General features: G+C 54.4%; 1 protein-coding gene across 1 annotated transcript in view; it reads left to right on the top strand.

Annotated features, from left to right (window-relative positions):
- RYR1 (ryanodine receptor 1) overlaps positions 1-23,816 on the top strand; it is a 49,717-nt gene extending 25,901 nt beyond the window's left edge. Inside the window, 37 exon segments of the mRNA XM_031961617.1 lie at positions 1,552-1,566; positions 2,618-2,788; positions 3,577-3,636; positions 3,781-3,918; positions 4,273-4,385; positions 5,056-5,152; positions 5,303-5,409; positions 6,171-6,222; positions 6,404-6,472; positions 6,573-6,672; positions 7,280-7,359; positions 7,580-7,656; positions 8,215-8,288; positions 9,098-9,115; positions 10,366-10,477; positions 11,325-11,375; positions 11,428-11,593; positions 13,334-13,410; positions 14,038-14,122; positions 14,348-14,593; positions 15,606-15,947; positions 16,202-17,011; positions 17,414-17,505; positions 17,862-18,012; positions 18,268-18,354; positions 18,883-19,140; positions 19,731-19,861; positions 20,377-20,419; positions 20,543-20,673; positions 20,772-20,832; positions 21,067-21,213; positions 21,326-21,460; positions 21,750-21,906; positions 22,283-22,347; positions 23,025-23,125; positions 23,277-23,328; positions 23,577-23,816. Of these exon segments, the coding sequence (XP_031817477.1) occupies positions 1,552-1,566; positions 2,618-2,788; positions 3,577-3,636; positions 3,781-3,918; positions 4,273-4,385; positions 5,056-5,152; positions 5,303-5,409; positions 6,171-6,222; positions 6,404-6,472; positions 6,573-6,672; positions 7,280-7,359; positions 7,580-7,656; positions 8,215-8,288; positions 9,098-9,115; positions 10,366-10,477; positions 11,325-11,375; positions 11,428-11,593; positions 13,334-13,410; positions 14,038-14,122; positions 14,348-14,593; positions 15,606-15,947; positions 16,202-17,011; positions 17,414-17,505; positions 17,862-18,012; positions 18,268-18,354; positions 18,883-19,140; positions 19,731-19,861; positions 20,377-20,419; positions 20,543-20,673; positions 20,772-20,832; positions 21,067-21,213; positions 21,326-21,460; positions 21,750-21,906; positions 22,283-22,347; positions 23,025-23,125; positions 23,277-23,328; positions 23,577-23,672 (4,767 nt within the window). The 3' untranslated portion in view covers positions 23,673-23,816.
- Position 23,817: the final 1 nt, after the last annotated feature.

Here is a 23,817-nt window from a genome sequence, read left to right as displayed (position 1 = left end):
GGGGGTCTCTTCTTCCTGTCCCTCCCAGTCTCCCCTCCAGCCCAGACCTTCCTCCTCACCACCTTCCTTCCAGTCCTTCCATTTCTCCTCAGCTTTTTTCCCATGGCCTTCCCTTGTCCCAATTCTCCCTATTCCCAGTCAGGGATTTATTAAGTACCTCCTGTGTGCCTAGCCCTGTGCTAAGTGCTAGGAATACCACAAGATTGATTTGTAGATGTTTATTAAGAACTTACTATGTGCTGGACACTGTGTTAAGACAAAAACAGGGTGCCTGACCTCAAGGAGCTCATAGTTAAATAGGGCAGACCACCTACCTAAACAAGATATAAACAGCATAAAATCAGGGAAGACAGTAGCAGCAAGGGAGGCTAGAAAGGCTTCCTAAGGAAGGTGAGATCTTGAATAAAGCCAAAGAAACTGAAAAGTGAGGACAGACATTATTTCAGACATGGTAGATAGTCATTACAAATGCACAAGGTAGGAGATGGAGCCTCATATGGACAATCAGCAAGGAGCTAGGTTATAGAATGTGTGGCAAGTTGTGTTGGAAGAGGAAGGGATGAAGGAGCCAAGCTGTGAAGAGCTTTTCTACCTGATCCTGGAGGCTAAAGGAAGCCATTGGATCTTCTCTGATCTTTGGAGGGCCTGACATGGTCACTCAGGTTTTAGGAAAATCACTTCGGCCGTTGAGTGGCGGATGGATTGGATAGGGAGAGACCTGGAGCAGGAATATCGTTCAGGAGGCGATTGCAGTCGTCTGGACTGGGGTCCAAACGAAGGCTGTGGTTGTACTAGTGAAGAAGAAGGATGATATACAAGAGATGTGAAGATAGGAATGACAGCATCCGACAATGTATTCGATACATCGAGTGAGGAGCCAAGGATGCCATCCAGATCTCCAGGAGGAGAACTCAGCAGGAACAGGGCTGGCTTCCAGACATGTTGAGTCTAAGATTCCTCTGGGGCATCTATTTCCAGATGTCAAATAGGTCATTGATGATGCAAGACTAGATAGTTCAAGAGAGATGAGGGCTGAATAAGAGATCCAGGAATTATCAGCACAGAGGAGGTAGTTGAATCCATCATCTGACCAGGAGGGCTATTGTGGATGGACTTGATGCATGCTATAGTTGGATTGTGTGGATGGCCATCTAACAGGGCCCCTAAGGAAATGGAAGGTAAAAAAGTCATAGAATATTGAAAGAACTAAGAGGAAGGGAAGTTAGGGCTGGCAAGGACTTGAGAATGTAAGCCAAAAAGAAAAAATAAGAACAACAAAATGAATGTAGGCTGATCTGGGAGGGACTTTGGGATAAATAACCATTGAATCCATTCCCTCCTCATTTCTATAGAGGTTCAGAGAGAAGGGACATTTCCACTGATGTGCAGAAGTGACCCTAGAACTTAGGTTTTCAGGCTCTCAGAGCAAAGGGCTTTTGTCCCCTCCCAACCCCAGTCTATTACTCTAAGGAAGGGGCCTGGGCAGGGGATGGATTGGGAATTCCAGGAGATAACCATATCTCTGTCTCTGTCTCTGCCCGGATGGAGCAGGCGGGAGATGGACAGGTCAGCACTCCCCCCGCCCTAGGGGTCTCAAAGCATGGCTGGATGGCTGAATTCCCCAGCCCCAATCCCCTCTGTTCCTGTTATCTCCCTGTCCCCTAGATTCTCACCTTCCCTGGTCCCAACACTTTTCATCTCCCAGCCTTATTCTTCCCTGGCCCCCCCCCCATCACCCAATCTCTTCCCTCTCCTGTTGCCAACACCGCTCCCCCCTCCAAGTCCTCCTGACCTTCAATCCCTTTGTCCTCTAGCTGCTGATCCCCCAGTCCCAATTTTCCCTCTTCCAGCCTCCTTTATTTCCCCTGGTCCTTCCACTAGAACCTGTTCCCCATTTTACATTTCCACTTTATTTTTCCCTCTTTATTCCCCACAGCTTCCTTATTGCCATCACTGCCACAATCACCAAAAGCCCTATCCCCTACTCCTCCTCCCCAGCTCTCTAGCTTCTTGCAATTCTACCTTTTTTTTTTTTTACTTTGTAAAAAAAAAATTCTCTTTGCTACTCTAGAGCATCTTGGGTTGGGGAGGAGTGGCTGTTGGGTTGGAAGTGGAAGGGAGGGGGGCATGTGCATGCTGCCCCACAGAAGGGCAGGCATGGGGGTCGATGCTGGGAGTCCAGGGCTCCATGTCAGCGCTGGTATCGTCATGTGTGATCTTGAATAAGTCCAGAAGTCCATATCTTGTGCATCAGTCTCTTCTGTCCCTTCCATGTTTCTCTCTCTGTCCCACTCTTTCTGTGTCTGTTTCTCCATATGCCCATGTTGGTCTTGCCCATGTTGGTTTTTCCCTCCTCGATCTGCATGTCTTCTGTATGTGTCATCATTGTCTCTTCCGCGTCTCTGCATTTGAGTCATTCTTGGGGGCTGTGCTCAGGGAAGCCTCAAATGGACAGCTTGATCTTTCTGGGGTCTGGGAGGTGAAGGGAATGACTGCTTAGGGAAAACAACCCAGGGGAGCCAAGGGTTTGGGAGGATTGGAGAGATGGGTTCCCAGAAGGGGATTTTGGAGGGAGATCGGGGGGGTCTCTGGGTTCTGAGACATGTGTGGCCTGCAGTCAGGAGGCTCCGATCAAGAGAGAACAAAGAAGAAACGGCGAGGGGACCGATATTCCGTCCAGACCTCTCTGATCGTGGCTACCCTCAAGAAGATGCTGCCTATTGGGTTGAACATGTGTGCACCCACTGACCAGGACCTCATCGCGCTGGCCAAGACTCGTTATGCCCTGGTACCACCCCGCTTTCTCTGAACTTAATCTTTTTCTCAATAATTCATTGACTCTTTTGAACATTTATTGACCTCTATGATCAGTGTCTGACCTATCTCAGATTCCTCCAGCCATTCAATATCCCCTCATCTGATCCTTCATCCATTCCTTGTTCTCTCTGGCCAGTATCTGACCCATCATGCATCACGTGGCCATTTGCTTACCTTCTGACATTTTAGTAATTTCTCTGTTCATACAATAACCGCTGCCCAATGTGTAACCTATTTCTGACCCCTCTGATGCTTTGACCATTTCCTGATTGCTCTAGTCACTGACTGACCTGGCTAGTCATTCGGTGACCTTTTTGACCAGTTTCTTACCAATTGCTGACCCCTGTGGCCAATCTTTGGCCTCTTACTCTTTGTCCATTCCCTGACCCATTTGGCCAGTATCTAACACATCTCTCACCCCTCTGCCCATTCACTGACCTGACATATATTTCACCCATCTCCAACAATTATCTGATGTTCCTAGTCAGTACTTGACCCTTCTGGCCATTCACTGACCTTCTGATCAATATCTGACCCCCTCTGACCATTTACTGGTGTCTCTATTATCTGGCTGATTCCTTAATCTTCTAATTATCCCTCTGAACATACTGTAACTCCTGGACCATTCGCTGACCCTTCTCCCAGCCATTCTCTGACTCTTGCCAGTCTCATAAATATCCCCCTAGATCCTTGTCCTTGTGAGAACAATAGGGGGAATTCAACTTGACTCTGCTTCCCTCCAAACGTGTTTGTCCCCAGAAAGACACAGATGAAGAAGTTCGGGAATTTCTGCAGAATAACCTTCATCTTCAGGGAAAGGTATCAATCAACCCAGTCCTGGAACTAGAGGTGGTGGGGAGGAAGTTATAGGGGATAGGCTGAGTGGAGAGAGCATGTCAGGCTAGCTCCAAGACTCATTCCTTAGAAATACTTTCCACAAAACTCCCATCCCTTTTTTTCTAGAGTGAGGGCTCCCCATCACTGCGCTGGCAGATGGCCCTGTACCGGGGGCTGCCTGGCCGGGCTGAGGATGCTGATGCCCCTGAGAACATTGTTCGCCGAGTACAGGAAGTCTCAGCGGTGCTTTACCACCTGGAACAGGTAGGAAGGAGCTCTAAAGGGGCAGATCTTTTCTGGGAAAGGGCTTAGGCCTCAAAGGAGGAAGAACTTTGGAACCAAAGGCCCCAGGCCTGGATAAATGAAGACCTAAAAGTGATAAGAGTGCATGGATTTCATAGGATAATAGACCTGGCAGGGACCCCCTGAATTTGTAGGTGAGGAAACGGAAGACTAGAAAGAGTTAATTAATAGGCCCAAGATCACCCAGCTGATTACTGGTTTGAAACTTAGCTCTCCTGATTCTTAGTGCAATGTTCTCTCCACAGCCCCATGGGTTCTGAGGAGATGGTGAGTTTGGGGGTGCTAGTTCCCTGATCCTTACCTGTTCTTCCACAGACAGAACATCCCTACAAGTCCAAGAAAGCTGTGTGGCACAAGCTGCTTTCAAAACAGCGTCGTCGGGCGGTTGTGGCTTGTTTTCGCATGACACCCTTGTACAACTTGCCTCGGTAAGGAAGCCTGGGGGAGAAGGATGGTGAGGGCAAGTTGAAGGATTCCAAGTAGAAAAGGGGGATTGGGATCTTGGGGAAAGGACATAGACAAGAATGAGCTTTTTCCTAATCCCAAATAGATCCTACATTAACTTTGAATTCCTACCAGAACTACTTGATTCAGAATTCAGCAGGGAGGTGGGGTCAGGAAATAAGAAGGATAAAGGGACAGGATAATTCAGGAGGTAGAAATAAGATCAGAATTCCAAGGCAAAGGTAGGGGACAGAGCAAAAGCTAGCAAAACAATGTTGGGTGGAGAGGCAGTGGAAGTAACTGAACACTGACAGCTGAACTGAGAGAAATTGATATAACTTGAGTGAGTCAAGAGAATTTGACATGGCTGGAGGGATTCAAGAGAAATTGACATGGTTGGAGTGTTTCAAGAAAAACTGACATAGGTGGAAGGATTAGAGAGAAATTGACATGACTAGAGTGATTCAAGAAAAGTTGACATAGGGCTTAGAGAGAAATTGACATATCTGGAGTGTTTTAAGAAAAATTGACATATCTGGTGTGTTTCAAGAGAAAATGACATGGAGTGTCAAGGACAAAAAGGTTGGAAATAGGAAGGTAGGAACTTCTCTTGGAATCCACTCATCCATTCTCACCTTCAACTTTGTCCCACAGGCATCGGGCAAGCAATATGTTCTTGGAGTCCTACAAAGCATCATGGATCCTAACTGAGGAGCACAGTTTTGAGGACCGCATGATTGATGACCTTTCTGTAAGAGGGCACCCCATGGGCAGGGGGAACCTTGTGCCAGTGCTAGGGAAGAGGGCATTAAGAAGCTGGGAGGGGAGGACATCAGTGAGGTGAGAATGAACACTTGATATTCCACTCTCAATGTGCCTCATTCTTGCTGTCACCTTAAAGAAAGCTGGGGAGGAAGAAGAAGAGGAAGAAGAACAGGAAGAGAAGAAGCCAGACCCTCTTCACCAGCTGGTATTACACTTTAGCCGGACAGCCCTGACAGAGAAGAGGTGAGGCATAAGGAGCCATCCCCGTTGCCCTTCTTTCTCTCAGAGCCCGGAAATTTATCCCATGCCCCAGAGACATCTCTAATACTGTGAGAATACACTTTTCCTCATACCCTAGTTTATATCAAATACTACGCCAAGCACCAATCTCCCCTTGCCCCTTTCCTCTCCTCATGCTCCAGGTAATCTCTTCCAAAATCCCCTCCCCAGGTTTATTGAACATTATTCCCCTTTATTTTATGTCGCAATCAAAGATGCCCACTTGCCTAGTCTCTATATACTATACTCCATCTCCCCTGTAGGCCTTTGCCCAGGGTTGTGCCCCATGCCTAGAATATACTCTCTTTCCCAACCACCTATTAGAATCCTATTCTCTTCCTTTAAGGCTCCACCCATACGATGATACCCACTTCCTACATGAGGTCTTTTCTACCCCACAATTGTCCTTCCCTATACCAAAATTATATTATAGTATATTATACTATATACTAAAATTATATTATAGTATATATTTCCTATACCATTAAGTATTTTCTTGTATAGATTTTTCCTTCTTTGTCTTCATGTTACCCACCCATCCCAGATACTTTGTCTACAAATACCCTTTGTACATCTTTTCCCATACACTGGGGAGACTTCTCCTAATATCCCCTGAAGACTTTCCTCAATAGCCTGGGAGATCTACTTTATTGCTTTAAGGAGATTTCCCATTCCTTTGAAACAACTTCCCTTGTGCCCTAACTCTCTCTCCAATCCCTTTCCAGCAAACTAGATGAGGACTATTTGTACATGGCATATGCTGACATCATGGCCAAGGTAAGCCTGCAAGGAGTATCTCTCCCCAACTCATCTATCAGACCCTTCTTTGTCTCTGGGGTAGTACTCTACTTTACCTACAGTCTGCTGCTGCCTTGGCAAGGGGAGGGGGACCTTTGCCCTCTTGCCAGGGGCCTGAGGATGCTTCCACCTTCTCATCACTGACTCTTGCCCCATCCAGAGCTGCCACTTGGAGGAGGAAGAGGAGCCTTCAGAACCTGCTGAGGAGGAGGCTGAAGTTTCATTTGAGGTATGGAGGAGTCAGGGTGGAGGAGACTGTCCAGGGAGGAGGACTCCTAGGGGAGGGGATGCTAACACTTGCATCCATCCTCCCCTTCCCATCTCTCCAGGAGAAGGAGATGGAAAAGCAGAAACTGCTCTACCAGCAGTCAAGGCTACACAACCGAGGGGCTGCTGAGATGGTGCTACAAATGATTAGTGCCTGCAAAGGTCTGCACAGCCCTGCTCTCCCATGCCATAGCACACTCCTCTTACACTGATCTCCCCTCCCTCACGCTCACTGCCCTCTACTCTGGCACCCTGAGCTCTCCCACACTCACCTCGGCCCTCATCAATCAAATAATCAAGTAACCAACAAGCATTTTCTAAGCACCCAGGCCCTCTGGCAGTCACTGGAGATCCCAAGGCAAAAATGGTAAGAGTAGAAAGCTTGTTGGGTCTGGAGTCAGAAAGCCCTGAGTTCAAATCCAGATTCAGACAGCTGTGTGATCCTGGATAAGTCACTAACCTCTGTCTGCCTCAGTTTTCTCAATTGTAAGAGGCGGATAATAATAGTACCTTCCTCACAGGTTTGTTTTGAAAATTAAATAATATCTGTAAAATGCTTAGCACAGTGCCTAATAAGTGCTTTGAAAATGCTTCTTTATTTTTCTTCTTCCTTGCACGTTCAATTCCACACACATACACCCATTCATTCTGGCCCCTCTCAGACTTGTGTCTGCCGGGGTCTTGGACACTGATCTCCCCTGCCCCATGAGGAGCTGTGGGTGGAGACTAGCCCAGGCCAGGGCACTGAGTGGATGCTGTCCTCTGGTAGGGGAGCCGGGAGTCATGGTTTCATCCACCCTGAAGTTGGGCATCTCCATCCTCAACGGTGGCAACATGGAGGTGCAGCAGGTATGGGGAGGCTGGGGATGGGCACATGGCAGGTCACCCTCCTCGGGGTCCTCAAGCGAGAGCTGGACGGACGCCTGCCCATCACGGATCTTGCAGAGTGGGATGGGTTGGACCTGATGCCTTCAGGAGGAACTGCCCATGCTGTGACCCCTCCGTGGGTCTAGATTGGGACAGATCCCAACTGCCCCTTGAGGCACCCCCCCACTTCTGTCTCCCACAGAAGATGCTGGACTATCTGAAGGACAAAAAGGATGTTGGCTTCTTCCAGAGCATCCAGGCCCTGATGCAGACATGCAGGTCTGTCCTGTGCAGTGCAGGGTGACAGGCTGGATTGACAGAGGGATGGAGAAATGGAGAGAGTCATAGAGACACAGACACAGAGAAAGAAAAAGAGAAGGGAGGAGAGAGAGAGAGAGAGAGAGAAGAAAGAAAGAAGAAAGAAAGAAAGAAAGAAAGAAAGAAAGAAAGAAAGAAAGAAAGAAAGAAAGAAAGAAAGAAAGGAAGGGAGGGAGGGAGGAAGGGAAAGAAAAGAAAGAAAAAAAGGAAGGAAGGAAAAAAAGGAAGGGAAGGAAAGAAAACAGAAAGATAGAAAAAGAAAGAAGGAAGGAAAGAAAGAAGAAAAGAAAGAAAGAAGGAAAAAAGGAAGGGAAGGAAAGAAAAAAGGAAGGAAGGAAGGAAGGAAGGAAGGAAGGAAGGAAGGAAGGAAGGAAAGGAAATGAAACAGAAAGACAGAGACAAGAGGAGTGAGAGAAAAAAAGAAGAAAGAAGGAAGAAAGAGTTAGGACTCCTAGAGGCTCCAGGGCCTCACATATGCCCTCCTGCCCTGTTCCCTTCTCTACATCTCCCTCCCACTAGTGTTCTTGATCTGAATGCCTTTGAGAGGCAGAACAAGGCAGAGGGGCTTGGAATGGTGACCGAGGAAGGGACTGGTGAGCCCCCTTCCCATCCCTATCCTTGGGTCACCTTCTCCCTTGGGTCTCCCCTTCCTATCCCTAATCCTGGAGCTTCCCTTTCCCCAAGTAACCTCCCTTCCCCTTAATACCTCTCTCCCTATCTTGGGCCCTTCTAACTACAAGGATCCCCACCTCAACCCAGGGAACCCCTCCCTCTCCCCTTGGGCTGTCACTCCTCTGGGCTCCCCTTCTCCCGAGGCTCTGTTCCCCCTTCTTCAAGGGTTCCCCTCCCCCCCGGGACTCTCCTTCTTCCCTCTGGGACTCTCCCTCCTCCCCCCGGGACTCCCTTCCCCCCCTCCCCGGGACTCTCCTCCTCCCCTTCCCCCATCTGGGTTGCTATTTCCCCACTCCCATGAATGCCCCTAATCCAAGTTAATCAAGTGTCCTCTTTGCTGTGTTGTGATGTGTGGTACTCACCTCCCTCCCTGCCCTGACCCCTCATGGCCTCTTCATCTGCACCAATCTCTCCTCCTGTTCCTGTCCGTCTTCTGGTCCCCCTTCCCCCTCCCCCCGCTCTCCTCTGGACTCTTTCCACAACTGTCTCCCTCCATCTGGTCTCCCTCCCGCCCCCCTCTCCCTGTCTGGTCTCCATGTCTCTCTCTCTCTATCCACATCTCTCATCTCTGTGAGTGTCTGTCCTCGTGTCTCCCTCCATTTTTCCCCTTCCCTGTTTCTGTCACTCTGTCTGTCTCCACGTCTGTCTCTTTCTGTGTCTTTTCTCTCCACATCTCTCCTTTCCCTCTCTCCCCATTCTTCCCTCCTCCCATCCTGTCCGGCTGCCTCAGTCATCAATCGCCAGAACGGTAATTCCCCTGCCCACGGCCCTGTGTGCCCCCTGCTCTGCTAACCCTCCCTCCTCCTTCTGCCTACCCCGGGCCAGGACCAGGGACAGCCTCAGAGACCAGGGGCCATGGGACAGGGAGGGGAGGGCGGGGGCGGGGGCGGGGGGGGATCTTTGCTTACTGCAGGGTCTCTGGATCAGCTGGCCCAGGACAGGCAGGGATGCCCCTCCCCAGACCCACTGCAGGCCCCTCTGACTGAGGCCCCTTCAGCCCAGGCACGCAGCTCTCCCCCGAGCCTGGCCTGTCCCCTCTGCGCCTGCTCCCGGCATCTCCTCCACAGTCGGGTCCCCTCGCGGTCCCTGTGGCCCGCCGTGCTGACAGACTCCTCAGCCCATGGTTAATGCCCGTCCCCTGCCCCTGCTCAGTCCGGCCGGTCACATCTGGGCCTCCATCTGCCCACCTCCCATAACCCCTCACCGCTCCCCCCCGGCCCGCACCTCCCAAAAGCCCCGAGACCGCGTTCTCTGGGTCCCCTGCACCAACCACCCTGGCCCTGTGACATCATAGGCACTGGTAGCCTCATTTTGATATCCTGGACCCCGAGGTCATTATGGTCATGGGAGGTTGCAACCCTTGGAATCACCCACACTATGATGTCATAGTTGTCATGGTTATATGATGTCACAACCCTTGGAATTACCTCCCATGATGTCATAGACCCTGGGCCATTATGTGAGATCACAACCCTTGAAATCACTTTCTTTATGATGTCATAGAAGTTCTTATGGTTATGTGATGTCACAACCCTTAAAATCACCCACTCTATGTTATAGTTGTCATGGTTATGTGATGTCACGACCCTTGAAAGCATCTCCCATGATGTCATAGACCCTGGGGGCCATTGTGCTGTCACAACCCTTAAAATCACACACTATGATGTCACACAGACCCTGAAGTTGTGGTTATGTAATGTCACAATCCTTGAGATCACCCGTCCTATGATGTCACAGCCCCTGAGGTCACAGCCCTATGAGGTCACAGACTCTGACGTCACTGTCTCCATGAGGTCACAGTCCCTGAAGTCACAGCTCTGGGATGTCCCACAGAAGTTACAGCAGGACTACCCAGACATGAGTGGCGGTCAGCCCTCCCCCGCCCCTTCCTTGCCCCCCTTCTCCCGACCCCGTGTGCTGTGTGCATGGACTTTCTGCATGCCTGTTCTCCCGGGGGACCTCGCCCCCCAGCAGGCTGACCCTCCCTCTCTGTCCCAGGGGAAAAAGTAATGGCCGACGATGAGTTCACCCAGGATCTCTTCCGCTTTCTGCAGCTGCTGTGTGAAGGCCATAACAATGGTTCGTATGTGAGAGGAGAAAGAGGAGGGAGAGAGAAAAGAGGAAGGAGAGAAGAGGGAGGAGGGAAAAGGAGGAAAGAGGAGGGAAAAGGAGGAAAGAGGAGGGAGAGGGAGGAGGGAAGAGGAAGAAGAGAAGGAAGAGGGACAGCAGAGCAAAGAAGGTGCTCACATCCAGGTGGGACCTGGAAGGCTTGAGCTAGGCAGCCAAGGCCTGCATGATGCAGCGGGGGAAGAAGCTCTGGGCCTGGGAGTCAGAAAACCTGAATCCAAATCCCAATCCCACTAATTGCTGGGGCCATTGACCTGGGAGGGCCCTAAGTGACCCTGAGCAAGCTGTTTTACAAACTTTAGGGCTCAGATTTCTCCCATCTGGAGCCCCTCAAGTTCTCGACATTCTGAGTCTATGACCCAAGAGCCACAGCTCCAGGACTTACTAATGATTTGGCCGTCAATAAGTCATCTCCCGCCGCTGGATTTCAGCTGCCCAGTCTGTTAGCTCACAATAAAGTGAGCTGATGTTGAATTTGATTCCACAAGCACTGATTAAGCACCTACTGTATGCTAGGACACGGTCAAATAAGAATTCCTCCGGCCCCCTCCCCTTTACTAGGGAGCTAATGTTCCCCCACCGTCCTTTTTGTCCCAGGCCACATCTTAAGGGGACCACTTGTAAAACATGGGAAGGGCCCAGCAGAGGGCCGGCCGGGGGACAGGTGGGCCAGGATCGGAGACCAGAGCCCCTTGGGGGAAGAACTGGGAAGGCCTGAAAGGGGACTCCTGGGGACAGATGGAAGTAGATTTTGATGAGGGTGGGCAAATTCAACCAGCAAAAATTCCAAAGCCCCGCCTTCCCCCGATTTAGAAACCCCCAGATAAAAACACACCCATCAACATCATCATCTGCAGTGGATTACTCTTGAGGGCTGGGGAGCCCCAGTGGGGGGGAGGGGGCCCGCTCCGGCCTCCCCACCACGCCCCCCAGGGGTCCATCAGGCTTTACCGGAACTGGGGGAAATGGACAAGACGGGAGGAACTTCTCCAAAGCCATGGCCGTGGCCAAGCAGGTCTTCAACAGCCTCACCGAGTACATCCAGGTAGTCACCTTGTCCCATCCGTGGCCCGGCCCCCAGTCCCTCCTGGCCTTCCAGGCTCTGGTTACAGGTTCCCCCTCCCCATGGGATTGGGAGCTAAAAGGGTTCCTGAAGTCTAGCCACTTTGTTTTACAGAGGAGTAAACTGAGGCACAGAATGAGATGAAATTTGTCCAAGGTCGCACAGAATCCAGACTCGAACCAACACGTCCAGATTCTATAAAAAATCTCTTTCCATTAGACCCCAACTGCTTCATAGAAGCCAATCTAGTCAAATGGTCATTTGTGAAGAAAGAAAATACATATTTATTCAATACTTACCACATGCCACTTGGCTAAAAGGGACCTTAGAAATCATCTGATTTACTCCCACGTTTGATGAGTGGCAAGGAGGGGGCAGGGAAGGGAGGCCCAGAGAAGGGCGGAGAAGGTGGGCAGGCCCCCGCCCAGTAGGACAGCATCCCGTCACTGGGACCCTCACAAAAGGCTCTGCTCAGGATGGGTCTCACCTGCTTTGGAGCCAGTCCAGCCCCTAGCTCAGAGCCTGGTCTCATAAATGCGGAATCGAATGGGATTTGTTTGGTAAATGATGGGGGAAAAATTATAACCCCAGTCCTCAGGGGGCTCACAATGTAAGAGGCGCAGGGCCTAGGAGCAGGACAGAAAGGCCAGCGAGTCAGCCACAGTCCCAGAGGGATGGCAGGGCCGGGGGCAGAGGCAGGGTCACTCACTGCAGGGTTTTGCCATGGATTCCGTGGCAGGGAAGGAGGGGGAGGATAGGGGACGTGGCTCCGAAGCACTGGGCCCATTTGCCTCCCCTGACCCAGCCCTGACAGTGGGACATTGCTAAGGAATATTTACCACATCATGGTGACTTCTGGGATGGGGCAAAAACATCCTGGTTGGAGCCGGTGTGTGGGAGGTCTTGGTTGGGATCTTGTCCTCCTCCATCAGCCAGATGAGAGGCAGTTGTGCCGTCCTGGGTCCTGGGAGCTTCGGTTTATGACTGACAGAGAGTGGGGGGTGAGAGCAGGGATGGGGGGGACCTACTAAACCCCCGCGCCCCTCCCCAAGGGGCCCTGCCAGGGAAACCAGCAGAGCCTGGCCCACAGCCGCCTGTGGGATGCCGGGTTTTTCCTCCACGTTTTGCCCATGATGTGGGGGCCGTGGAGTCTTGCCCCGGGCCCCCGCCCCGCCATCCCCAAAGGTTTTCCCAGACAGACCTCCACAACCCCATCCGTCTCCCTTTGGCCCTGTTCCCCCCCACCCAGCACCCTTCAGGCTCCCTCTGCTCTGGGCTCCTTGAGGTCCCCTTGTTTCTCTGGCCGGGCTGGGAGGCTTTCCCCTCCTCCATCGCCTCGGGCAGATGGAGCCCCTCCCGGCCGAGCCGGGAACCCCCCCCCAGTGCCCCCATGCAGGGCTGCCCGGCATTCCCAAACCCCTGAAGGGTCCTTCCCTCTCCTCCCGCCCCCGAACCGGGTTTCTTTCCCGGGGCTCAGCTTTTTTGGTTTCACCCTTTTCCGGTTTTATTTCCTTTCCACCTTTCCCCAACCCCTTAATTTTCTCCTGCGCTCTGTTCTGCCCTTTTGCCCTCTCTCTTGCCTTTGTGCCTGCCCCTTTGCTCCGTTTTATTCCTTTCCTTTACCCCTTTTCGGGGGCCAAAATCCTCCATGGTCAGATTAGGCCCAGCAGCATTTAGGAACCCGGGACCAATCTGGGGGCCCCGCCCAAAGTGGATCTAGCCAAGAGGGGCTCTGGTCTGTGCCGCTTGGGGTTTTGGGCTGGGGCTTCTCCCTAGGACTCAAGCCAGATTGAGCTGCTGAAGGAGCTCCTGGATCTGCAGAAAGACATTGGGGTTTGGCTTTGCTGTGGAAGGTAAGCCTTGAAGGACCCCCCAGGGGAGCCCCTCCCCAAGCAGCCTGAAACCCCGCTGTGGACTCCAGGGATCCTTCCCCCAAACCCAGATCAAAATCCCCCCACCTTCGCTAGAGACATTCGTTGGAATTCTTCCCAAAGAGCCTTTCATTCCCCTCTTCCCTATTATAAATATAAAGATTGAAGTTTGGGACATTGCAGGATTACTGAATGTTTGGCCACTTAATTTGGATAAGCATTTATTAAGCTCTTTCTGTATGCCGGACAGTGTATCTGATAGGCATTGGAGATATAAAGAAGGAAGTCCCCATTTCGATTATGTTAGGTTGGGATTTTGTGTCCCCTCAGGGAACCCATATCCAGGTCCCTTTCCAAAAGATGACCCCTTTAATAAATATAGATTTTCCCAAAACCTGCCAGGGCTTTCCCTCCTCTGAAACTCTTCTCGAGCCTCTCCCTCTCCCCAAACATTCCCAGAGATCCCCCTATAAAGGTTCCTCCTAGATACTTCCAAGGAGACTCCCCCTGGGAATGCCGTCCCCCCAGGACTCCCCTCTCCCAAGGCTTTGTCTGAGGTCCTTCCCCTTCACAGAGAACTCCCCCAGAAACCTTCCCCTTCCCCACGAGGTCCCCGCCACCCAAACCACCCAGATCTCCCCAGGAGAAATCCCAGGACCAGAGGAACCCTCATCCCGGCTGGAGCCTGACAGACGTGGGACCCTGCCTTGTCCCGTTAGAAGGGAAGGCTCCAGCAGGCAGAGGGGCCTTCACCCTGATCCCACAGGCAGTGGAGGATGAATAGGAAAGGGGATAGGCTTGGAGTCTGAGGTCCTGAGTTTGAATCCTGCCCTTTTCCTTAGTTACCCTGTTAACAGTGGGTATCAATTCTCCCTTTCTGTACAATGTGGTGCTGAATTGAGGGCTCCCCCAGCCCCAGACGGCTATGGTGCTCCTCACCGCTGACGCTCCTCCCCTTACTCCCCGCCCCCCGGCAGGTAACGTGGTCAACGGCACAATTGCCCGGCAGATGGTGGACATGCTGGTGGAGTCCTCCTCCAACGTGGAGATGATCCTCAAGTTCTTCGACATGTTCCTAAAGCTGAAGGACATCGTGGGCTCCGAGGCATTCCAGGACTACGTCACCGACCCCCGTGGACTCATCTCCAAGAAGGATTTCCAGAAGGTACGGCCCTAGGACACCCTCCCCGCAGCCACAGGAGACGCGGGGCAGGAGCCTACAAGGAGGCCTTGGGTGTTGGGGGCTCCGTGGGGGAGGGGGAAAGGGAGCCCCGTCCCTCTGGGAGCCTGAGGCCATGCGGGGCAGTGGACGGGGGAATACTGGTGGCCAGGCTCTCCGGAAGCTCCTCAGGAGGGGTTCTTAGTAGGAACCTGAGCCAATAAGCCACAGGAAACCTTAGTCAACTGAATGCATTAAGCAATTATTCTGGGGGGCAAGGAAAAGGGCAAAAACCTAGAAGCTCCTGTTGATGGGTGGGAGGTCTCTCAGTGGGGAAACTGAGGCTACAGTTTGGAATTGGGAGGCGGTTACCTGCAGACATCCTGGGGGAGAAAGCTCTGGACGATGGAATTCCGAGTAGTCCGTGGAGAGGGACGCTGAGGGGAGTGGGAGAGAAAGCCAGACACAGAGAAGGGAGTCCTTAGATGGGGGCTCAGATGTCAGGGAAGCTGACAGCTGCGGGGAGGAGACTGAGCTAGGGGGACATCAGGGTGTCCAGAGGAGTCCCAGGTCCTGGAAGGGAATCAGGGATTTGGGGAAGGAAGTCTGGAGCACTGTTGGGGGAGGAGAGTCACTGAATGGAGCAACCCCAAGGGGCCTGAAGGGTCCGGGAGCTCAAAAGTTAGAATTCTGAGGAGAGGGTTATGTGATATCTAGGAAATGGAGCTTCTGAAAAATGGACACCTTAGGGGGCAGTGGGATGCCAGGATGGAAATGGGAAGAGGAAGTAGCCCTGAATGGGGGCCCTTCCCGAAGACCTGGGCTTAAGGGACAGGGGCGCTTCTGGGGTCACGGGACTGCCTCAGGGAGGGGAATGTCATCCCTGGAAGGGTCTCTAGGGGAGCAGCCTTGGGGAGGAGGGATGCACTCAGTGCCTCCTAGGGAGGATTTAGGAATCAGTTCCTCCCTGGGAGCGGGTTGGAGGACAGCTCACCGAATGGGGACTCTCCCTCCGCAGGCCATGGACAGCCAGAAGCAGTTCACTGGCCCAGAGATCCAGTTCCTCCTGTCCTGCTCAGAGGCGGATGAGAACGAGATGATCAATGTGGAGGAATTTGCCAGCCGCTTCCAGGAGCCGGCCCGAGACATCGGCTTCAACGTGGCCGTGCTGCTGACCAACCTGTCGGAGCACGTGCCCCACGACCCGCGCCTCAAGAACTTCCTGGAGCTGGCTGAGAGCATCCTGGAGTACTTCCGGCCCTACCTGGGCCGGATCGAGATCATGGGGGCCTCCCGGCGCATCGAGCGCATCTACTTTGAAATCTCTGAGACCAACAAAGCACAGTGGGAGATGCCCCAGGTGGCCTTCCACCCCACCCGGTCGCCCCTCATCCCCGCCCCTTGTGCCCTGCCCCAAGGCTCCCACCTCCCCTGCCATCGGGCCCCCTGCCCCATTCCCCACTCCCCTGCGGGCCCTGAAGAGCCTCCCCTCCAGCCCCCTGCACCAGCCGGCCCCACTCTCCCTCGGGGTCTCCCCCGCATCCCTCCCGGTGTGCCCCCTTCCTTGCTGCCCCCCACTTACTCCCCGCCGTGCGGGTGCCTCCCCCCATGCAGGTGAAGGAGTCCAAACGCCAGTTCATCTTTGACGTGGTGAATGAAGGGGGGGAGTCGGAGAAGATGGAAATGTTTGTGAGCTTCTGTGAAGACACCATCTTTGAGATGCAGATCGCCGCCCAGATCTCAGAGCCCGAGGGAGAGCCTGAGGAAGATGAGGAGGAGTCCATGGCAGAGTCGGGGCCAGACTCCGGGGAGGCAGGGCCCGACGGAGAAGGGGCCGGCGCAGGGGGCCCGACGGGCATCTCCGGGCACGTGGCCGGTGCCGTCTCCTCGGTCCTGCGGAAGCTGACCTACCGGAGCCTGCGCAGGAGGGTGCGGAGGCTCCGCAAGCTGACCCTGCGGGAGGCTGCAGGAACCGGGGCCGGGCTCATCTGGGCCGGGGCCACGTGGACGGGCTCCGGAGTGATCGGCGCCACCCGGGGGGCCCTGGGCCTACTCTGGGGCTCTCTGTTTGGGGGAGGGCTGGTGGAGGGAGCCAAGAAAGTGACCGTGACGGGACTGTTGGCCGGGATGCCAGACCCCACAGGCGATGAGGTCCATGGGGAGCAGGCGGCTGGCGCCGGGGCTGCCGGGACTGGGGACGGAGCCGTGGAGGGTGATGAGGAGGTGGGGGCGGAGTTGGCCGAGAGGGAGGCTGAGGCTGAGGCCGGAGCTGGGGAGGCCGGGCCAGCCGGAGGAGAGGGAGCCGGGGCCAATGGAGGCCACTTCCGGATGGAGGTCCCCGGAGGCCTGGGTGACATGGGAGACACAACACCCGTTGAGCCGCCCACTCCTGAGGGTTCCCCCATCTTCCGGAGGAAACTAGGGGTGAGTGGGAAACTAGGAGAGGGAGGGGGGGAGAGAGAGAGGGAGAGGAGGGGAAGGGTGAAGGAAGGGGCCGTACAGATCCAAGTCTAGGGGCAGAGCAGATGGATGGAGGAAGAGAAAGGCAGGGAGGGCAGGCAGGGTAAGAGAATAGAGAAGGAGAGAGAAAAGAAGAGGTATGGGTCCCCAGAGCAACAGCAGGGGATCCCTTTGTAGAATGGAGATACTGACAGGAAAGAGAGGGAGTACTCAAGGGAACACGGGCCTGGGATGGAGTCCAGGGAGAGCCACGGCTAGATAGGGAGGAGGAGGGGGCATTCACAGGCAACAAAACTCAAGGAGAACCTGGGGTGGGAAGGGTCTGGAGAGAGGATGCTGCTCTCTGAGTCGTCTGCCTACCCTTAGCTGGAGGGAGAAGAAGAACAAGCCTTAGAACCAGAACCAGAGCCAGAACCAGAACCAGAGCCAGAGCCAGAACCCGAGCCTGAGAAAGCTGAGTGAGTAGCCTTGCTTGACCCTTGACCCTTGACCCAGGACCTTGACTAGCCCCAACCTCTGTCCTCAGGGCAACCTCCAGCCCTGGCTCTGACCAATGGGGGACACAGTGGGCAGAACATTGGATTTAATGTCAGAAGTCCCAGGCTTGGATTGTGTGCCTGCCTCCGGGACACCGAACAGGTGTTCCACGGGCCTGAGGGCCCTCACCTGGGGAAGGAGGAGGCTGGGCTGAGCGAGCTCTCAATCCCATAATGCCAGTAATCACTGGCCTTGGGGTTACTGGCTGCAGCCCAGAGACCCTGATGACCTGCAGTTCCCCTGAACTGACCCTATGCTCCCTCTCCTCTTCCCCCAGTGCTGAGAACGGAGAAAAGGAAGGGTCCCAAGAGCCAGAACCTGAGGCTCCCAAGAAGGCAGCTGCCCCACCTCCGCCCCGGAAGGAGGACGCCAAATCTGAGGGCCCTGACTTCTGGGAGGAAATGGAGGTGCAGAGGGTCAAGTTCCTGGTAAGGACCAGTCTGGACAGTGGGAGGGACCAGGGAGGAAGGGAGAAGGAGCAGCCTGGACAGTGGGAGGGACCAAGGAGGAAGGGAGAAGGGGAAGGAGTCCAGGGCCCTGCCACCTGGCTCTGGGAAGATTCCCCCCCCCCCCAGCTCTCTGTTGTCTCCTGGGCTGTGGCAGGGAGGGAGCAGTGTCAGGCCTGCAGCTGGACCAGGGGTTCAGGCCCTCCCTCTTTCCCTTTCTTCCCTGGTCCCTACCAGAACTACCTCTCCAGAAACTTCTATACCCTGAGATTCCTCGCCCTCTTCCTGGCCTTTGCCATCAACTTCATCCTGCTCTTCTACAAGGTATGGGGCAGATGGAGGGGTCTGGGGGCAGGATGTGGGGATATCTGAGTCCCTTGGGAGGGTGAGGGAGTTGGTTCTCAAGTCCATCCAACAGGATTAGCCTCCTGGGCCCCCTCATCCCCCAGAGAAAACAGCTACAAGTGCCCTGGTACTCTAACCTGTACCTTAGAGAAGAATCCATGTCTCTTCCACTGGGGGATTGAGTGTAGGAGGCTGGATTTGAGGGTCCCTACAGTGGGATCTGGTCTCAGGGCCTACAAGGCAAGATGGGCCAGGAGCAAGAATCCTGACTTTGGGGTCAAAGGACCTGAATTCAAATATTGCCCCGAGCTCTGTGCGGCCTTAGGCTAATCACTCCCCAGGCCTGTTTCCTCTGGTGGAACAGGGGGATGGCTGGGGCTTTACAAAGCCCTGCGGGCTTCTGCTCTAGCTGGGGCCCTCTGATCCGGGGCCGGGCCATTGTGGCTGCCTGGGGAGGGGGGGCCGGGGGCCCTCGGCTCCCCTTCCCTGACCATCCTGGCCCCGCAGGTGTCTGACTCTCCGCCAGGAGAAGAGGACCTGGAAGGCTCCGGTCTCGAGGGTCTGGCAGGCTCAGGGTCCGGGGACTTCCTGGGATCCGGCATGGGCTCCGGGGCTGGGGAGGATCTGGAGAACGAGGAGGAAGAGAACATGGTCTACTACTTCCTGGAAGAGAGTACGGGCTACATGGAGCCAGCCCTGCGAGGTCTCAGCATCCTGCACACCCTCATTGCCTTCCTCTGCATCATAGGCTACAACTGTCTCAAGGTGGGGCGGGGCCGGGGGCGGGGCTAGAGCTTTGGGGCGTGGCCGGGGCTGCATGGAGCTGGCCCTGCCAGGTCTCAGCATCCTGCACAAATTCCTTCCCTTTTTCTGCATCTTAGGCTACAACTGCCTTAAAACGGGGCTGGGGCGGGGTTGGCACTGAGGGGGCGGGCCGGAGGCGGGCCTAGAGCTTGGGGAGGGGGCGGGGCTACATAGAGCCAGCCTTGGGAGGTCTCAGCGTCCTGCACAAACTCCTTCCCTTTTTCTGCATCTTAGGCTACAACTGTCTTAAGGTGGGGCTGGGCCGGGGGCGGGGCTAGAGCTTTAGGGCGGGGCCAGAGCTTTGGGGCGTGGCTGGGGCTGCATGGAGCTGGCCCTGGGAGGTCTCAGCATCCTGCACACCCTCATAGCCGTCCTCTGCATCACAGGCTACAAGATGAGGCTGGGCCCAGACTGGCGCTGGGTGGGTGGGAGGGTGGGGGGGGCAGGGCAGAGCTGACAGTGAGGGGGCGGGGCCGAGGGGCGGGGCCCAGGTCCAGCTTGCAGCCAATGGGCTCCGTAGCCCCCCTGAACTTTGCTGCGGGCTCCCTCAGGTACCGCTGGTTATATTTAAACGGGAGAAGGAGCTAGCCCGGAAACTAGAGTTCGATGGCCTTTACATCACTGAGCAGCCCGAGGATGACGACGTGAAGGGCCAGTGGGATCGACTGGTGCTTAACACCCCGTACGGCCTGAAGTCCCCGGGAAAGCCCTGCAAGACTGGGGTGGGAGGCGGGAGTTGGGAGACCAGAGAGAGGCTGGGGAGGAATGGGCATCCCCAATAGAGAAACATGGCAGGGAGTTATGAAGCACCCAAAAAAGGGGGCAGGGATGAGATGGAGGCTGGGGAGCTAAAGCTGGGGGAGACATCCTGGGGGCGAGGAGGAGGCTGGGAGTAGGAGGACCCCAGAGAGGGATTAGGAGGGAGATGTGGAAGGGGGCACTGAGGGTTACCCTGGAGCCTGGGATCCCTGGGAAATAAGGGGGAGGCACAGGAGAAGTGAAGAGCTAAAGGAGAGGCAGGGGAAAAATTCTCTGTGGCAGATACTAGGAGACATGGGAGCCCCAGGAGAGAGTCGGAGTGTAGGGGAGAAATGGGGATCCCAAAGAGAGAAACATGACAATTATGAGATATCCCAAAAGGGAGGCAGAGAGATCTTGGAGGCCTCTGTTCTCACGTCCCATAATTTCTTTCCCCAGGTCCTTCCCCAGCAACTACTGGGACAAGTTCGTGAAAAGGAAGGTGAGGAGGCCCTTCCCCTCACCCCCAATTCTCTTCCCCTTCACCAGATCTCCCAATTTGTCTTTTCCTGAAGCCAGTGGTGTCCAAGGATGTCCTCAAGCCTTCTCTCCTGCACTTCCCTAGGTGCTGGAGAAACATGGCGACATCTTTGGCCGGGAGCGGATTGCAGAGCTGTTGGGCATGGATCTGGCCAGCCTGGAGATCACGGCGCAGAACGAGAAGCGACCGGAACCCCCCTCGGGACTGCTCACCTGGTACGGGGCCAAGCCGAGCCAGTGTGGCTGGTGGAGAAGGGTGAGGGAGCTCTAGAAAGGATGGGACCCATTCCCTGCTTTCCACATCCTTCTCTTAGGATCATGTCCATAGATGTCAAATACCAAATCTGGAAATTTGGTGTCATCTTTACAGATAATGTGAGTAAGGGGCTTGGAAGGATGGAGGCTACCAAGGTGGGAAAAAGGAGCCCCCAGGGGATGCTCCCCTGGAGTGTGTTTTGGGACCACCCAAAGCGTTTCCTGCCTCTCTGATACCCCCAGGGTGCCTGACTCTGCTCCCCAAGATGTTCCTCGTTGCCCCCAAAACATGAAGACTCCCCCCCAAACCTTTTTTTTCTGAACCCCCTCCCCTGTTCCATTGCTGTCCCTCAGTCATTCTTGTATTTGACGTGGTACATGGTCATGTCCCTCCTCGGCCACTATAACAACTTCTTCTTTGCCGCTCACCTGCTGGACATCGCCATGGGAGTCAAGACGCTTCGGACCATCCTGTCTTCTGTCACCCACAATGGGAAGCAGGTGCCTGGGGGAGCGGGGGAGGGAGCCGGGATAGGTGGGGACCTGACCCAGCCAGGGAGGGGGGTGCAGGATGAGCGCGGTTCCCTCACCAGTACCTGGGGCTCCCCTGCAGCTGGTGATGACGGTGGGCCTGCTGGCCGTCGTGGTTTACCTCTACACGGTTGTGGCCTTCAATTTCTTCCGCAAATTTTACAATAAAAGCGAGGATGAGGATGAGCCGGACATGAAATGTGATGACATGATGACGGTGAGATGGCCCAGGGGACACAGTCCTGGGCATGGGGGGAACAGTGTCATTTTTTTGTGTGTCCTTGGAGCCTCGTCTCATCTGGTTCAGCAGCCCAAAGGGATGCTCCGGCCTGCTCCTGTCTGGGCCAGTTTACTCTCCTGGAGCCCGGTGGCCTCCCTCCCATTCTCCGGGGGCTCATCTTGTGGGTGCTCACCTGAGAGAGGACACCCGCTGTCGGGCACACAGCACAGCGGGGACCACAAGGTGTGCCAGGGAGGTTCAGGCTCTGCCGTCCTTCTCCCTCCAGTGTTACCTGTTCCACATGTACGTGGGGGTCCGAGCTGGTGGGGGCATCGGGGATGAGATTGAGGATCCAGCAGGGGATGAATACGAGCTCTACCGTGTGGTCTTTGACATCACCTTTTTCTTCTTCGTCATCGTCATCCTGCTGGCCATTATCCAAGGTCAGGAGGGCCGGGGGCCCAGACTTGGGAGAGAGGAGGGGAGGTGATCATGTGGGAGAGTCAGGGCTGGAGGGACTGGATTGAAAGACCCAGAAGTCCAAGGATCAGAGATCTAGAGGCCATCTCACAAATGCGGGAGCTCGAGGGCTGGAGATGTTACGTGTGTGCAGGGTCACTCAGCTGGTAGAGGAAGCAGGCCTTCATGTCCAGTGCTCTGGTCACTCCCCACACTGCCTCACAAAGCCCCTCTTCAGAACATTTTTCCCAAGCTCTCTGGCCCAGTAGAAAAGGGGTCTGGGAAGGAGGAGCGCGAAAGCCTGGGAGGAGAGGTGGACGTTAGGGGCAGAATAGAATGGTCATTGCCCTCCTTCCTCAGGTCTGATCATTGATGCTTTTGGGGAGCTCCGAGACCAGCAAGAGCAAGTGAAGGAAGATATGGAGGTGAGAGTCCTGAAAGTGTCTGGGGGGAGAATCTGGGGATTTAGGAAGAGTTTTGTGAGATCCCAGATGCATTCATTCAACAGGCAATGTGCTTGTTGCTGGGACCTCCCAGGGTTGGGAGTGACTGGAAGGGGAAGGGTGGGCAAATTCAGAGGCACACCTGAGAATGGTACAGGTAGTGCATGATATAGTTAAGGACTTCACAGTATGATGGGACATACAAGTCCCCAAAGTTACAGGAAGGAGGAGGGGGAGGACCAGGGGGATCTGAGGAGGTCCAAGAGCACACTTTCCACCAATGAGCTGGATTAGGGAAGCAAGCATTGGCAGGTGGAACAGTTGGGGAGAGGGAGGATATGGGAAGATTTGGGAGTCCTGGAGAGCCTGGAAGAGAATTGGCAGTCCCAGGGCTAAGCATGAGAGCCTTGGAGGTTCTTGGCACCTATGCAGAAATTTCTAGGACCCAAGAGTACGGAAGAGCTTTGAGCTCCTGAGTTGGGGGTATCATAAAGGGCTATGGAATGTTGGGGGTGGGGAGGTTCTTGTAGGAGGTCTCCAGAGAATAATTGCAAGGTGACATTATCAGGGAAGAGACTGGGGGGGGGGCTCCATAAGGATATGGGGAGGCTGACCGGGGCTTCTGTGCTGATGCTCCCCTTCTTCCCCCACCCCACCAGACCAAATGTTTCATCTGTGGCATTGGAAGTGACTACTTTGATACAACACCCCACGGTTTTGAGACCCACACGCTGGAGGAGCACAACCTGGCTAACTACATGTGAGTGCTGGATCTGCTGGCCAGTAGGGAGGGACTGGGGCCAGGGGGGATCCCAAAGAGACTGGAGGGATACCCATGATGTGGATTGGGGGGAGAGTCAAGATCCACTGGGCCTGGCCCCCCTCATGATGTCTGTCCTCTTCCCTGTCAGGTTTTTCCTGATGTATCTGATCAATAAGGATGAGACCGAGCACACGGGACAGGTGAAGGGGGTTGTGGGATACCAGATGGGGATGATGGGACCTGGAAAGCCTTGGCACATTTTGGGGAGACTTTCAGTACATTTGAGAGGTCTCTGAAGGAAACCTAGATACGAAGAAGGGATGCTGGAGCAGGGATACATGAGATATCCCAAGGGGAAAAGAGTATCCAAGAGGTTCAAAGCAAGATTATTAACTGTCCGTCCTTCTTTCCCTTGCTTGTGCTGAATGCCCATCCCTTCTCCCACCAGGAGTCGTATGTCTGGAAGATGTACCAGGAGCGCTGCTGGGACTTCTTCCCAGCTGGTGACTGTTTCCGAAAACAGTATGAAGACCAGCTGGCCTGAAAAAAATCAAGGCTTCCCTCCATCTGCCCTCACCTCAAGTGCCTTATGCTATTTGGGGGATCCCCTATCCTGGGGCGCAGCTTCCCTCAGTGCAGTGTGTCCCATGGGAAAGGGGCCCCTCTGGAATAAAGGGTTTCTTCTGCAC

This window comes from Sarcophilus harrisii, chromosome 3, assembly GCF_902635505.1.
Source record: "Sarcophilus harrisii chromosome 3, mSarHar1.11, whole genome shotgun sequence".
Taxonomy (NCBI): Eukaryota; Metazoa; Chordata; class Mammalia; order Dasyuromorphia; family Dasyuridae; genus Sarcophilus; species Sarcophilus harrisii.
The sequence above is the reverse complement of the archived record's forward strand: the minus strand, read 5'-3'. Positions and strand labels throughout refer to the sequence as shown.